Source organism: Nothobranchius furzeri, chromosome 15 (genome assembly GCF_043380555.1).
Source record: "Nothobranchius furzeri strain GRZ-AD chromosome 15, NfurGRZ-RIMD1, whole genome shotgun sequence".
NCBI classification, from domain to species: Eukaryota; Metazoa; Chordata; class Actinopteri; order Cyprinodontiformes; family Nothobranchiidae; genus Nothobranchius; species Nothobranchius furzeri.
This window is the reverse complement of record NC_091755.1, coordinates 61,951,879-61,966,693: the sequence shown is the minus strand read 5'-3', so window position 1 is coordinate 61,966,693 and position 14,815 is coordinate 61,951,879. Positions and strand designations below refer to the sequence as shown.

The 14,815-nt window shown below is 39.8% G+C and overlaps 1 protein-coding gene across 1 annotated transcript; it reads right to left on the bottom strand.

Moving 5' to 3' along the window:
- Positions 1-5,558: 5,558 nt before the first annotated feature.
- Positions 5,559-14,689, bottom strand: wnt5a (wingless-type MMTV integration site family, member 5a). Its single transcript, XM_015968020.3, has 5 exons — positions 14,474-14,689; positions 12,052-12,200; positions 9,921-10,168; positions 7,154-7,446; positions 5,559-6,626 (listed from the first exon to the last, which is right to left on the bottom strand). The coding sequence occupies exons 2-5, from the start codon at positions 12,186-12,188 to the stop codon at positions 6,168-6,170; spliced, it is 1,137 nt and encodes a 378-aa protein (XP_015823506.1). The 5' UTR covers positions 12,189-12,200; positions 14,474-14,689; the 3' UTR covers positions 5,559-6,167.
- Positions 14,690-14,815: the final 126 nt, after the last annotated feature.

Genomic DNA, 14,815 nt, shown 5'->3' with positions numbered 1-14,815 from the left:
GCACCTTGGGCAATAAGGTTGCAGAAGGGGCTTTATAAACAAAGTGAAATGAAATGAAAAAAATAATGAAAAGATGAGATCAGGTGTTGTCATGGAGGTAGATTCAGAGGGGGAACCTAGAACTTCCAGCAACTTTCTCTACATCCTACCGGGAGATTTCAAGACATTCCCAGGCTAGCAAGGACATACAATCTGTCATGAATCCTGGGTCTGTTCGTGGAATTTCTACCAGTGGCATGTATCTGTACACCATGCAGACGGATGGGACCAGGAGCCATTGTAATCATATGCCCAAACACCTCAGTTAGTCAATCTTCTATGTGAATGACCTTAGCTTCAAGCCCATGCCGACGATCGTGCATCACCTAATGTCTAAAGCCGGTTTTACACCGAGTGTGGAACAGATGCGTTTCAATTCTGGACAGCTTCTTCATGGACAGATGTGCCAGTCCTACTAACTGTGATTCATGTGCTGAACATTTCCAGATATTTCCAGGACCAAATGATTAGGAATTTGACACATTGAAAAACGTACCTGTGAAATAGCATGAACTATCATACACAGTAACTGATATCCCTGTAATTAAGAATAAAACAAAAACCAGAAAAACTAATGCAACACAAGATTTATTTTTGAAATCTACCGAATGCACATCGCTGAAACATGTCTCACTTCCTGCTTGGCTCATGTAATTTCTGTAACTACATGACAATCAAAATGCGGCCTTTGGAAAAAAGACACTCCATGCGGAAACTTTCTGGTGCTCCGCATCCAGATCCACACCACACAGCAGCTGGAGTGAATGTTCTGATTGGACTCAATCATTTTTGATCTATGCAGAAGCCAAACATAAAGAGGACATCTGTTCCGCATTCGGTGTGAAAAAGGCTTGCTGAACAATGTCCACCTGTGCAGGTTTATTTCAGCCTTTTGTATTCAGGATTTTGTATTTTTAGTCATTATCCAAACCTCAAGGTTGTACTAGAGTAAATCTAGAGCCTTGCCTTTAGTCAAAGCTCCTCTGTTACCACAGCTGAAGCCCTGAGTCATCTACCCCTCTCTCTCTCTAACCCAGGGATTCCCAAAGTGTGGTGCGGCAACCCCTGGGGGTGCGCGAGCTGCCGCTAGGGGGTGCGCAAGGTGAAAAGTGTAATGGCTGCGGAGCTCAGAGAAGTCTGTCATGTGTCACCATTATTGTAGAAACTCATTTGTGGGTGGACCAAAGAAAAAGTAAGTGGGCACAATAAATGTAATTGAAAACAAATATATTTTTGCGCGTGCGCGCGCGTGTCCTCCACATGTGCCCTAGCTTCATAATAACAATGCGCCGAGCTTCAGCACTCTGGCCTGCGCACGCCGATATGTTCCGTCGCGCGCGCGCGTGTCCTCCGCATGTGCCCTAGCTTCATAATAACAATGCGTCGAGCTTCAGCACTCTGGCCTGCGCACGCCGATATGTTCCGTATTTGATCATTTTTAACGGTGTTGAAGAAATCTGAAGGTGGCGAGTCATTCTGGCAGATTGTAATTAACACCCTGTCTCATGCAGGTGTTCTGACATTGTAAACCTCACACACAGAACATTGTGGATGTAACAAAATAACAAGAAATGATTCCCATTCAGGCTATTAACAGCGCGCTGAAGATCTGAAGTTCAGAGTGCATCTGTCAGAGGTCAGACGCCTTCCAGCAGAACCACGGCTCACGGGTGCACATGTGAGCACATCTGGGCTGGGCAGAAGTTTAAATAGCGCCAATAACGAGATGCGGTGACTTGAGCGGCTGTGCCGCACACACAGATTCAATAAGCGCGCACGCTGCTTTAACTCCGGCGCTCAGTCAGACTGAAGGCAGAAAAGAACGCTGCCTCCACCACGATAAAAACTTTTAAGAGGTTATTTTTCATTCAAGGTCAAATTAAGATGTTAGCTTCTGGGATGAGTCGGGTCCGCTCCAGCCAGTGACTCCTCATGAACCTGACCACAAGTCCTATTACTGCAGCATTTGTTATTCCAGTCCGCATGGCAGCGGATCGCAGATTCAGCCTCACCATAAAACAGCAATAAGTCGGTCTGAGGTAAAAGTGAACATCATGGCTATATCTTGTCCCCTATTGACATTTGATTACGCACAAGTAGGTGATCAGCTCAGGTTTACGCAGAGCAGAAGGAAGGAGAGCGCTCTGGCCGCACAGGTTAAACGTTCCTACTTTAAGAAAACCATTAAATTGCATTGTTTATGTGCTACCTGGGCACTCTAAATATTTATTTAATATTAAATCAAAGGAATTTGTAATGGTATTGAATGTTTATTAATTAATACTTAAAAAATGAAAGTGATGGGGAATTTTTTTAACCCTGTCTGTTTAGCTTGACATCTGATATATATATATATATATATATATATATATAGAGCCATGCCCCGATGTGTGTGTGTGTGTGTGGGGGGGGGGGGGGGGTGCGTCGACATGGTCGGGACATAGAAGGGGGTGCGCGGCTAAATAAGTTTGGGAACCACTGCTCTAACCTACCACCCACTGTGAAGTCACCCTTATCCCTACAGTCACATGGGCTGACCAGCTGCAAGAAGAGTTTAGGGAAGGCCCAAGAAACCAGGTGGCAGGGGAATGTAAGTGATTATTTCCAGCATCACAAACTGGCTTCAGGTGCCTGGAATGTTGCTGCAAATGTTTTGTGTGAATATTTGCTAAATAAAGGACTGTTTTTTGTTATTTTTTTCACCATGGCTGTTGATTGATGTTTAAAGTTATTGTGCATCCAACATGTGTACCAATTTTACAACGATCCACCAGCAAACGAGCTGTCCTTCAAGGATTTTCATTTCAAATTCATGATTCAGAACTACTCGATCCAACATTACACTAAATAGATTAAAAAAGAGTATTTTAAGGTATCCAAAATGCCAATGTGTTCCCAAATTTGAGTGTGCTACTCTATTTGTGGCTAGGAAGGGTTTCCACAATGACTGCTTAGATGTGTGCACAAAATCAAAACCATACCGTTTCACCATGTGAACGCAGCTGGAAAAAGTGTTGTAAGACAGATGTATAAATATTTATGCAGTCACCCACATCAGCTGTCAAACTTGCAGGAACGAGGGCAGGATTGAAGGGGCCTACCAATATCAGACTTCTGAGCATCGGGTTTGAATGCTTGAAAGTATCTGTCCTTCTTTCTTTGACTGTCATTTGTTGTACCTGTAGGTTTCCGGTTCCTGCCCCTCCTGCTGTGATCATCCAGCTGTGCACCTGGATTTTTGTTTATGTTGCAGCTAGAAAAGCTCTGCTGGTATGAAGTCAGCCAGTCATTTATTCTTCCAGGATAACTCAGCTTTGATGTACCAAAGCAATCCAATACTATGTAGTGATCTGATATTCCAATAAACCCAGCTGTTGACAGGGTTGAATTTGAAAAATGCTCTTGCTGGGCTGAATCTTTTTCAGAGATTATTTTAAACCCCCCTTTATGCCCACATTATTCTTTCTCACCACACGATAACCTATCAGGTTTTATTTTTTTAATTTGCCAACAAATCAGAAATGCAAACACTATATGTGGTTTTGCAGACATAGAACAAAGAAATTGAGCAATTGTGGAGCAGGACTAACTGACAGGGTCACATATGTGCTCCTTACGTCTGTATCACTTTACGAGCATAAATATTAGTCAGTGTTTTTGCTGTAACAGTAATCCGCAAGTTATCTTTTTCTTGAAAAACATCCTTTCTTGTGCTGTCTGCCATCATTCAGACATCTCAATTATCTCAGACTGAAAGCTCTTCTAGTATTTATCTCCTGACACAATGCAATGATTCATCTAAATAACTCAACCAATCCTCAGTCAGCAGACATTTGAGGAGCACATTAAACAACCTCAACCATCCTTCGGCTAGACATCTAATCTTTGATCTTTTTTTCAAAGATCTCAAACCAAATCTTGCCTTTTTTCTCCACACATCCTGAAGCACCCAGGATTTTGTAATGTCACTAAATCTACTCCAGGGTAAAGAGATTTTTAATGAGAAGTCAAGAGATGTTTGTTTAGCATAGCCAAACCCACAGTACTGTGCAAAAGTTTTAGGTAGGTGTAAAAAATGCTGCAGACGTTATTAAAATGTCTAAAAACATTCTTTTACGGCCTTTTTTCACACCTGCCAAAATGTTTGTACAGTGCTGTATATCAATATCATCAATCTTCTTATGTTTAAAAAGGTCATTCACTCATTTTTTTATACATTTGCAAAAGTGAAAAGTAGGATTGAATGTCTTGTAAGTCGTACTCCAGAGGAGAAACTTCATATGTGCCTATTTCAGCACAGAGAATTCAGCCAGAGGAGAAAGCTGCTTCAGATGACAGATTTTGGAGTCTAGTTTCATGATATTTGGACATCTCACCTCTTACTGGCTAACTGGACCGCAACTCTATTATTGACTGTTTGCTCTGCAAAGTTGACGTTTTATCTCCACAAATAACACAAGCCTGGCGGAGTTCTGCTGTGTGGTGGAGTTGCTTTTGCTAACAGTTTCTACCACAGCCAAGATGTTCTCTGCCATTTCCTGGATGCTAAACCATTCCCCGCTGTGAATCAAGATGGGTGAATCTGTGAATGACAGTGTGATGTAGATCTGAAAGCTTGTCAAATCCTAGTTTCACCATCTATTTCCCATCAGAAACTAATGCAGGAGATAGATGTAGGAGACTATTTTCATGTTCAGCCTGAATGAAAACCCGAGTAAACATGGTTTCTAGGTGAAGACGTCTTTAAAGCACTTTGATCATTTTAGAAGGATTGTTTTTCTCTGTGAGATTGACAGGCAGTTATGCATAGGGCTAATCATTTTAGACAAATAAAACCAAAACCACACAATTTCAAGAAACATTAAGGAAATATGTGTCTGGTAAGTTTTCATTTAATATTTATTGAAAGAAAGAGCACTGAGCTAATTTATGAAAGGTAACAAAATCTCAGCTATAACACAATTCTCATATTCATAGAGAAGCTTATAAATATACAGTTGAACTGGTGGAAACCGTCTTAAGACTCATCACAGCGATAGTGGGTAAGGTGAACCAAGTGGTGGCAGAAAACATTGATAACATTTGTGTTAGCAGTAAAAATGAAAGATTTTGTTTCAGAACATTAAGGTGCATTTCCCTTTTACCAAAACACAGTGAAAATTCACAACAGTGAGAATCTGAAATAATGAAAAGTGACCACGAAAACTGAAGAACAAACCAAATCTGTTACAAAAAACACTTTCTTTAAGCTTGAAAATTTTTGTAAAAAAATAAATACAGTTTATTGATTGGCTGGATAGACTATGCTATAATATATACACAGAGCATCTGATATTTCACCATCATCACAACGTTGCCCATATATTTGAACCAAGATACGTACTGTAAAATATTGTTATATGGATAATGTAAATTAATACGGGGAAAAATGACTATGTATAAATGGATAACAGAGATGGACTAAAATCTGTGTATCAAAGTGCAGAATGGAGGGCTTGTTGCAGCACCAGGGGAACACTAAGTCTTCTGGGACTGCTTATTAAAATGGCCCAATCCACATAAAAAAGCCATCTCACTGAAGGATTCACACAAACCAAAGTTTCCTTTACAGGACATGTAGTGAAGGAGATGTAGAGATGGTCTGGAGCACATTCTCAGCATAACACACATGCATTCACCTCCCAAACAACATATAAAGGCCTCAGAGGGAACCAAGAAACATACAAATCTTGTTAAACCATGGAGGCACCATTCAATGTTGCAGTCAGAATTCATCAGCATGAGATCTTTAAAATAAAAAAAATGAACGTTTTCAATCATTTTAAGAAAAGGATGAAGTGGGGATGACGTTTTAGACAGTTTAGGGCAATTGTAGGATTTATAAAATAATAATAAGCTAATGATGATTGGGCCAGAATAAAAACATACCAATCTCAAAAATAAATATTTCACAATACTCAGTTTCTAAAACGTATTTGTTTTTTTTTTAAGTATTTTTAAGACATTTTTTGCAAAGACATAATTGTTTAACTCTATAAATATAATTTATATAGTTTCTTCCATTCTCTTTGTTCCACTGCCCATGAATTCACACAGATGTACACCTATCATCCACAAAGCTGGTCTTCTCACTTGCAGACGAATTGATCTACGATTTTGGTGCAGCGCTTGCACTTGACGTAGCAGCACCAGTGGAACTTGCAGTGGCAGCGTTCCACTATCTGGGCCTTGTACTGGTCATAACCTCTGCCACAGCACATCAGCTCACACCCATCCATGCCCTCCGATGTCTTGTTGCAAAGACGCCCCACCGTGCCCAAGGAGCCTGTGCTTTGGTTTTTCAAGCAGTAGTCTGGACTGGGTTCAACGTACACCAAATCGTGACTCGTGGGAGGGTTGAACTTGCTGTGCATCTGCACCAGTTTCCCACGAGTGTTGAGCTTCATGGCTGCAGCGCTGTCATACTTCTCCTTCAGCGCATCACCCACCTTGCGAAAGTCAGCCAGCTGCAGCCAGCAGGTCTTCATGCTGCAAGAGCCGGACACGCCGTGGCACTTGCATTGCACATCGGCAAGGTCAGACACAATCTTAAAGATAAGGAGGAAAACAAGGTTTTGATAGTTAGCCGAGATGATGAAAGAGTGCAGAACATGTTGCATGTTCTTTGTAATGTGAACAGTGAAAACATCAAACATGAGGATTATTCTCTCATGAGGAATCACTTTACTACTGAGGGCAGAATGAACCCGATTGTGTCTCCAATCAAAAATAAATGCTGTCCACTCATTTGTTCTACTTCAAACGAAACAACCTGGCAACAGCCATCTAGAACTATGTGTCCTTTGAGGTGGATTCAAGATGTTTGGAAAAGAAAAACCTCAGAACTGTCTCCAGTTGTTCAATTTCCTTACAGATCAAAGCTGCAGGAGGAGAGAGCAAACAGAGCTGCTAAACAGATGATCAGCTGAGACCCAACTGACCTGGATCATTTTACATTAGAAAAAAAATAACTCATGCCTTCTTCTCCACACAAGTTGGTTTCATTCAGCGCTCATGGCTTGCACCACACTGCTTGTTTCTCATTGGTTGACATAAAACGATGAGTGCTTCTTACCCTCCTTCCTGCTTCGTTGTTGTGAATATTCATCTGCTGCAGCAAGTGCTCGTGTGAGCCTTTCAAAACGGTCTGCTCCCTCTCTCGTGCATCCACAAACTCCCTGGAGAACCTGTAGCCATATTCCAGGTTATCTCCACAGCCTCCCCACAGCCAATCTCTGGGAAGTTCTGCGGGGCGCCGGGCACGGCTGCATCCACAGGTAGAGAGCTCGCCTTCTTTGCAGGCGCGACTCACCGCGTTCACCACCCCTGCTGCACTGATGGCGTAGGTGAACGCTGTTTCTCGACTGCCTGTAGGTACAAAAATATGAGCGCCACGATATGTTTGACACGTCTGAAGTTTCAGCTTGTTTCATATAAATACATATCTGTCATTTGGCTTTAGGAGTGTGTGTGGTGTTAGGAGATGTGATGTCATTTGACAGCAATCACTATACACTCCAGATTACAGAGCAATGTAGCCAAGTGCTGCAGGCTCGTCATCAGCAACATGTTGAACGGTGTAACCGGGTTTGCTGTTTTTGGGCTTCAGCCACAAAGAACAGAGCGCCCTCCAGTGACGGAGGTTCCTCTAAACAAGCTACTGCCGTGTCACCCGAATTCTGAGAGACAGAGACTCTTTTGCTTTATCTGTCATGACGGAGTGATCCGGGAGGCACCGCTTCTCAACTCCCACGGTTTTTACGCTCAACATTTTCTCTACAGAGACAGGAGTTTGAGAGACATGCAGAAAAAGCACAAGAATGCACAAAAATGCACACAGGCAGTGCACGCCGTCACTCCAGAAAGCCACAGACGAGCGTGGAAAACTTAGATGAGAAGATAAGCAATTTAAGAAGAAACAGATGACTAAACTATGAGGCTGTGTGGTGGGATTGAAGGCGAGGGCTGCTACACAATGAAAGTACATAACTCACATGTATCTGCTGGGATACAGCTTTAGAGGCTGCGCTGGGATGACAGTAACATGAGCCAAAAAAAAAAAAATGGAGTGGGTCATGAAAAAGACAGAAAATTTTGAATCTGAAAATAATACAGGAGTATTTGTTTTGAAGGATTTAAAGATGCCCTGACAAGCAACTGGCAGGAGCTGAAGTTATCAAGTATCAGGAGATTAATTAGTACAGCACAGCTTTAATCCCACTTGAGGAAATTGGTCTAATATTAGAACTGTGGACAGACAAACTAATGTTCCACATTGCTGCTGCTGCTGCACATCCTCTAATAAACCATAACCTTCGGCATCCAGCGACAGGCAGGAGAGTCAGAACACCAATCCCACTGACCGACCCTAGGTAACCCGTTTCATCTGCTTTTATCTGATTTTCACCACCAGCCCACTTCAAATGAATCCAGTTAAAACCCTCAACATCACAACCTCCCTTCTGACACGGGGAACCGTTTAGATTTCCTGTTGGTCACACTGATTTACTCTTTGAGCAGCTATTCTATGCCCCTTCATCAAAAAGATTAATTACAGCAGAGAAAACAGCCCGTTACCAAAATAGAACTAGTACAAATCTTACGCTTGTTTCATATTCGCAAACAATATATTTCCGGCTAATATTGTAGATGATTGAATTTGCAGTTACATTTATTTTTCAAAAAATTATTTTTTTGCTTTTGTAGTAATTATTTCCAAATTTAAATTTGTAACTTAACAGAGAGAAATTAAAGAACAAAGTGAAAAGTCTGGTTTATCAAACTATGATGAAGGCAAACTTTTTAAACTATTAACTCAATTTTTTTTTCTAATTCACAAACCCTAAAGTGGTTTTTAATGATTTTTCCCCAACAAGAACCCATCCTGAAAGCGGCTGAAGAAAGAACTGGATGGTAATATTCTGCACGAAGAGCCTTAAATTATAGTTTTAGCCCAAAACATAAATAACTTTTGTTTAATTGCGCTAAAATCAAACATCAGAGATGGACACGTGTTAATCATGTTCTTCTTTTAGTCCCCCCATTCTAATTTGTGCGAAGCGACTGTCCACAGGAGGAACAAGATGCCTTTCAGAGATGTTTGATCTCTGCCAGACGTTGAACCACAACAAACGCTGAGCAGAATCAAAGAAAGAGTATGTCAGTGACATTTTAGATGTTAATTAAAACTCTTGGTCGAAACCACCGATTAAACTGAGAACTTTTAAAATTACTGTGAAGGTGGTGGCAAATGATGGAGAACTAGGAAAAAAAACAAGCCGATCTATAAATGTGATCCAGTTTGAACAAATGGCTACAAAACTAAACTTCCTGAAAAGACACACACACACACACACACATATACTGGAGCCTATATTCACTGCAGTCCCATTATGTTTAAATGCAGGCAGACAGCAATTGTGTGTGTGTGTGTGTGTGTGTGTGTGTGTGTGTGTGTGTGTGTGTGTGTGTGTGTGTGTGTGTGTGTGTGTGTGTGTGTGTGTGTGTGTGTGTGTGTCATTCATCAGGGGCAAAGCAGATTCTCTGCCTCCTTCCAGCTCCATGTCAGAGGCTGGTTTAGAATGCCAAAGCCACATGTGATTTATCCAGCAACCTCACCAACCATTCCCTCCACACAGCTGCTGAGAATCTACAGCTCCATACATTTCACACACACTTTTCACAAAAAGAAAAAAAAAATACACAACACACACAAAAAGGAGGTCACAGAGAATAAAAACTCAGTACACTCTCGCAGCCATAGGCGTAAAAAGAAACGTGCTAACTTTATCACCTCAGCTTTCAGGTTTCTGTGTAATCCAAATCTGTCCTGCCATTCTTACCTATTTGTATGACACGACCAAAGACAGAAGAATTGTCCACAGTGCTGCAGTTCCAGCGTCGATGTCTGAACTGATACTGGCACTCTCTGATCCCCATCTTGGCACCTTCGCCGATGAACTGCATGTGGTCCTGGTAGAGCTGACACAACTTCTTTTGGCCAGGAGAAAGGCCCGGCAGCGTGCTGCATAGAGGCTGGGCACCGATAATGTAGGCCTCGGGGATCAGAATTGGGTTCATGGCTAAAGACCTGAGTCAGACGAGACAAGCGGTGGAGAATTTCACTCATGAGCTACTGAAACAAAAACAGCCACAGTCATGACCTGGACTTGATTTTGTTTGATTGGGTTTGAAAAGTTAAATCTTGGCCCAGTCTGTAAAAACTGCAGGTTGAAAAAAGTCGCGTTTAAAATGGTCTTAGGAAGCAAAAACAGCACAGAAGTTTACCAAAGCCCAACCAAAAGGCTGCATGATTTAGCACTTTTAAGCTGTTTTTATTCCACATACAACCTTTTTTAGGTTAATTCCCCCCCCCCCCCCCACTGGTGTCTCAGTCTGTGAACCTGGATTTGGAGATCTGTTCAATACAATTGCTGTGTTCTCTAGTGTAAATCAATGCCTTGTGAGTCATAAAAAATTAAATAAAAAATTAAAAAGCTATGACACACCTGGAGGTGGGCTGTAAACAGCAAGTTTACGCATTAAATGATATGCACACACCTCACTTCTGATTGATTATCAGAACGCGTTCCGCCGTATGACAAAGTCACAAAGACTCTCTGCCCGCTCTCCTCACAGAGTTTTTTTTAAAGCCTTTTTGTGGGTGGGCGCGAGTCAAGATGGGCGGGGCCATAAATGCTAATTTCCTGTGTGACATAGATATGTGAGAATTTTTTTATTCTAGCATTTCACCATCTATTTTCTATCAGCTGCTAACACAGGGGATAGGTGTAGAAGACTGTTTTCATGTTCAGCCTGCATGAAAAACTCAGAGTGACTGATTATACTGTAATCAGAAATACACATTTAAAAAAATTGTCAACCAAAACTTTAAGGGGAACATTCTGATCATATTTAAAGTTCTATTGAAAAAGAGGAAAACATGTAAAAACAATAAATAAAATAAAATAAATCAATTATGACTTTAAAAGAGCAAAAGGGGAACAAAGTCAGAAAATAAAGACAGAAAACCTAGCATGAGCATCTGGTTCCAGGCTACAGGACAATTAGAGGAGCTCATCTCTGGAGCCCCCAGAGAGAAACAATTAGCCCCCAGTGTAACCCGATCGACTGAGGAAACCCAGGGAACGCTGAAGGAATACATAACAGAAAAAAAGTATCTACATACACAAAGTCTTCAAACACATATGCAGACTGATACTCTGTCAACATCCACCACAAAATCATTCACACCTGTGTCTCCTCTCTGAGAGGAAACTGAAAGACACACACGCCGAGAGCTCCAAAGTCAACTTCTCCAAAGTCCTTCAGTAATGTTTGAGTCTACAGCAGCGTTTGTAATCGGATCTAAATGTAGCATCTGAATGGGCTGAGCCCATTATAATATCTTATGTACATTTGAACATTTATTTTAAATAAAAGCAGGACTTTACCCTATAAATGAGCTTTCATCACTCTGCAAAGCTAGGAAAGAAAAACCTCAAATTTTCTTGAAGAATTCTTATTTTAAAAGGAACAAAAAAAAATCCCAAAAAATTAAAGTGCAAAAACTGAACTTAAAGGGGTTTTTCCCCCCTATTTTCTAGAGTCAGCTTCAAAAAGTTTGAAAAGTTTCCCAACAGAAAGAAGACCATTTCCATTTTATGAAGGCAGCACACTCATAACTCACAGCACTGTGTTTTCTATAATGTTCTGAATTTTTATGTGTGAATATGTGAAGAAAGAAAACTCGAGATGGTTTCAGTCAGGGTGGCTTAGTGGAAAAAAACTCACATAAAACTCTTAAATTCAGCAAAGAACACTCTATAGTTTACATCTTGCAGCAGTTTTCAGGTATTTTTGTATTCTGTTCTGCTAAAACAGAATGTGTGGATTAGAGATGCAAACACTTTTTTTTCCCTTTTCATGAAACTTATTAAAAAGCACAAGGTTGGGGACAAAAAGAAGACATACCACCAGGAGTTGGCCTCCGCCACCACCTGCATGAGGAGTGCGACGAGTGTGAGGACATACACACAGTTTCTGGAGTCCAGCAAGCTGCCAAACAGCCAGCTAACAGGCTGACTAACATAGGAGAGTCCCAGGTTCATACTGCCACTGATCTGAGAACAAACAGAGAACATGGTCACTTTTCCTGTTTGCTTTCATTGAAATAGTCTCACATTTTTTTATGAATTAATGAAAGCAGAGTTGAAGCATTGGGGCTAGAAAGCAGAACATGGTTTGAAGATGAAACTCAAAACTGACTGATGCACGGCCCAAGCAGGCTCAATGAAACTCCAAATGCATTCCTGACATTTAGCTTTTCTCAGAGAAATGCATAAAGGTGGAAATGGCATGTAGGTCTGAAGGCTGTGTGTTTTTTTTTGTTCAAATTAAATAAGTTTATCTAAAACCTGAAGATTAAAAAATAACGCATTCTTATTTGGATTCTGATGCTTATTTCCTTTATTGTGAAAAACTGACTACATTGGATGTCAATAGTAAAAAGGTGTGACAAAAATTATAGTAATAATGAAATCTAATTAAACTTTTACTTTTGTTAAGGATGATTATAAAAGAGGATGGTTGACCTAAACTTTATAAAATGAAATGAATCTGAAGATTTTCTTGTTTTACAAGCATCAAAGTGAGAAAGGCAAAAATAAAAAAAATAATAACGACCCAGCTGTGATGAAGAATTTAAATAAAAAACAAATAAAATCTATTGAGAGGGAAATGTTACCCCTCTATTGAGCAGAGGTGCCAGGCTTTCGGTTGGTTTCAGAGCAGGTCTGTCATGCACTTTTATTTTCAGGGTGAACAAAAAATAAAAACGAAACAAAAAAAAAGTTATAAAATCAATTCAATACACCCTAACGCAACACACGCACACACAAGCACGTGCTTTGAGTTTGCGCTCAGCCTCGGTAATTACTTGAAGTTACGTTCCGCTCGCGTCTTATTAAACAAAACCCACAAAGGTCAGTATACTTTTACATCGAGTCTGGAGAGGTTTCACGAGCTAAAAACGCATTTCAACAACAAATATCTGAGAAAAGTAATTTTGCGTTTCCGAAATCAGCGTTCTGTCGGAGATGATTTTGTGGAGAAAGGCAATGACTCATTATTAAAAACAGCATTATTGGGTTTTACATATCTGGGATATACCTATACATTATATATATATATATATATATATATATATATATACATATATATATATATATATATATATATATACATATATATATATATATATACATATATATATATATATATACATATATATATATATATATATACATATATATACATATATATATATATATATACATATATATATATATATATACATATATATATATATATATACATATATATATATATATATACATATATATATATATATATATATATATATATATATATATATATATATATATATATATATATATATATATATATATATATATATATACATATATATATATATACATATATATATATATATATATATAGCAAAGAACTCCTAAAGAGGTGCGTAAATCCTGCGCTCTGTGACCCCTGGAAACTATCTGACCCCAGCAACTCCACAGAAACCAGCTGGATGACTGATGATTGCTCTGCAAATTTCTGCCTGCGTAAGTGGTATCTAACAGAACAAAGTTCCGGAAGAGAACAATCAGAACAGGAGAAATATTAAAAGAATGATTCAGCGTGGAACAGAGTAGATATTTTCTGCTGGGCGTCATTAAAACACAAAAAAGGGCAAACATGTCTTTAGAAATATGCACGTGGTAGCTTTCCTTTTCTTTGATGGAATATAAAAGCTATCCGGTTGCACGTGTTTTAGTAACAATAAAAGGTGATGCCATTGTGTGGGTAAAATCTGCCTTTAACCATATGTAGGCCATTTCACTAATAGTCCCCTGCCTTTTGGGGGGTGGATCTCTGAAAACGTAATTAGAAAAAAATTTAATTAAAACATATTTAAATTATTGACTCTTAATTAATCCATTTTTATCTGGCGCTTAACTCAAAATGAAAGAAAACGTTTTTTTTTTATCCTGTTATGATGTTTACATAAAACCAGGAGAGGGAGCCAGGAGCAAGGATTTGATCAGCAGGAAACACAAAGAACATTACACAGGCTCAGACAGCAATAGAATACAAAACTTGCGGGTTTTGTATGTCACAAATTGATTTTGGGCCAATTTTTTCTGCAGAATTTGTCGTTTTCTGAACCGGAAATGGTCTTGATCAGTGAGTGAAAATTGCGGATCAACCTTTCACTCATGTGACCACGTCTTTTACGCCAGCTAGCCACATAATCTTCTAACTGAAGTTAATATTTTTGATGATAGATTTATGGCGATATTAAAACTGTACTTACCAGGGAGAGCAGCACGTCAGAAGTAATCCACTCTCAGCAGGAGATGTCAAGTGAATAATCCCAGTTCTGCCAAGCTGGTTTGTTTCTTTTTCCGCTGCACTGAAGGCAAAGCTCGTCTTGTTTTAATCCGGGTCTCTTGGAAAGTGCTTAATGAATGTGAGCAAAGTGTAAAAAGTGAGCGTGTTTGGTGCGTATATTTGTGTGTGAGGGGGAGGGGGGAGGGGGGTGCATCCACAAGCGTGTGAATGCGCTCCAAGCAGCTTCTGTTGAAAGTATAAATCAAAACAGTGTGAGGAAAAGGACACTTCCTCAAACCTTTGCAGTGCGTGACTGTTGCGGTGG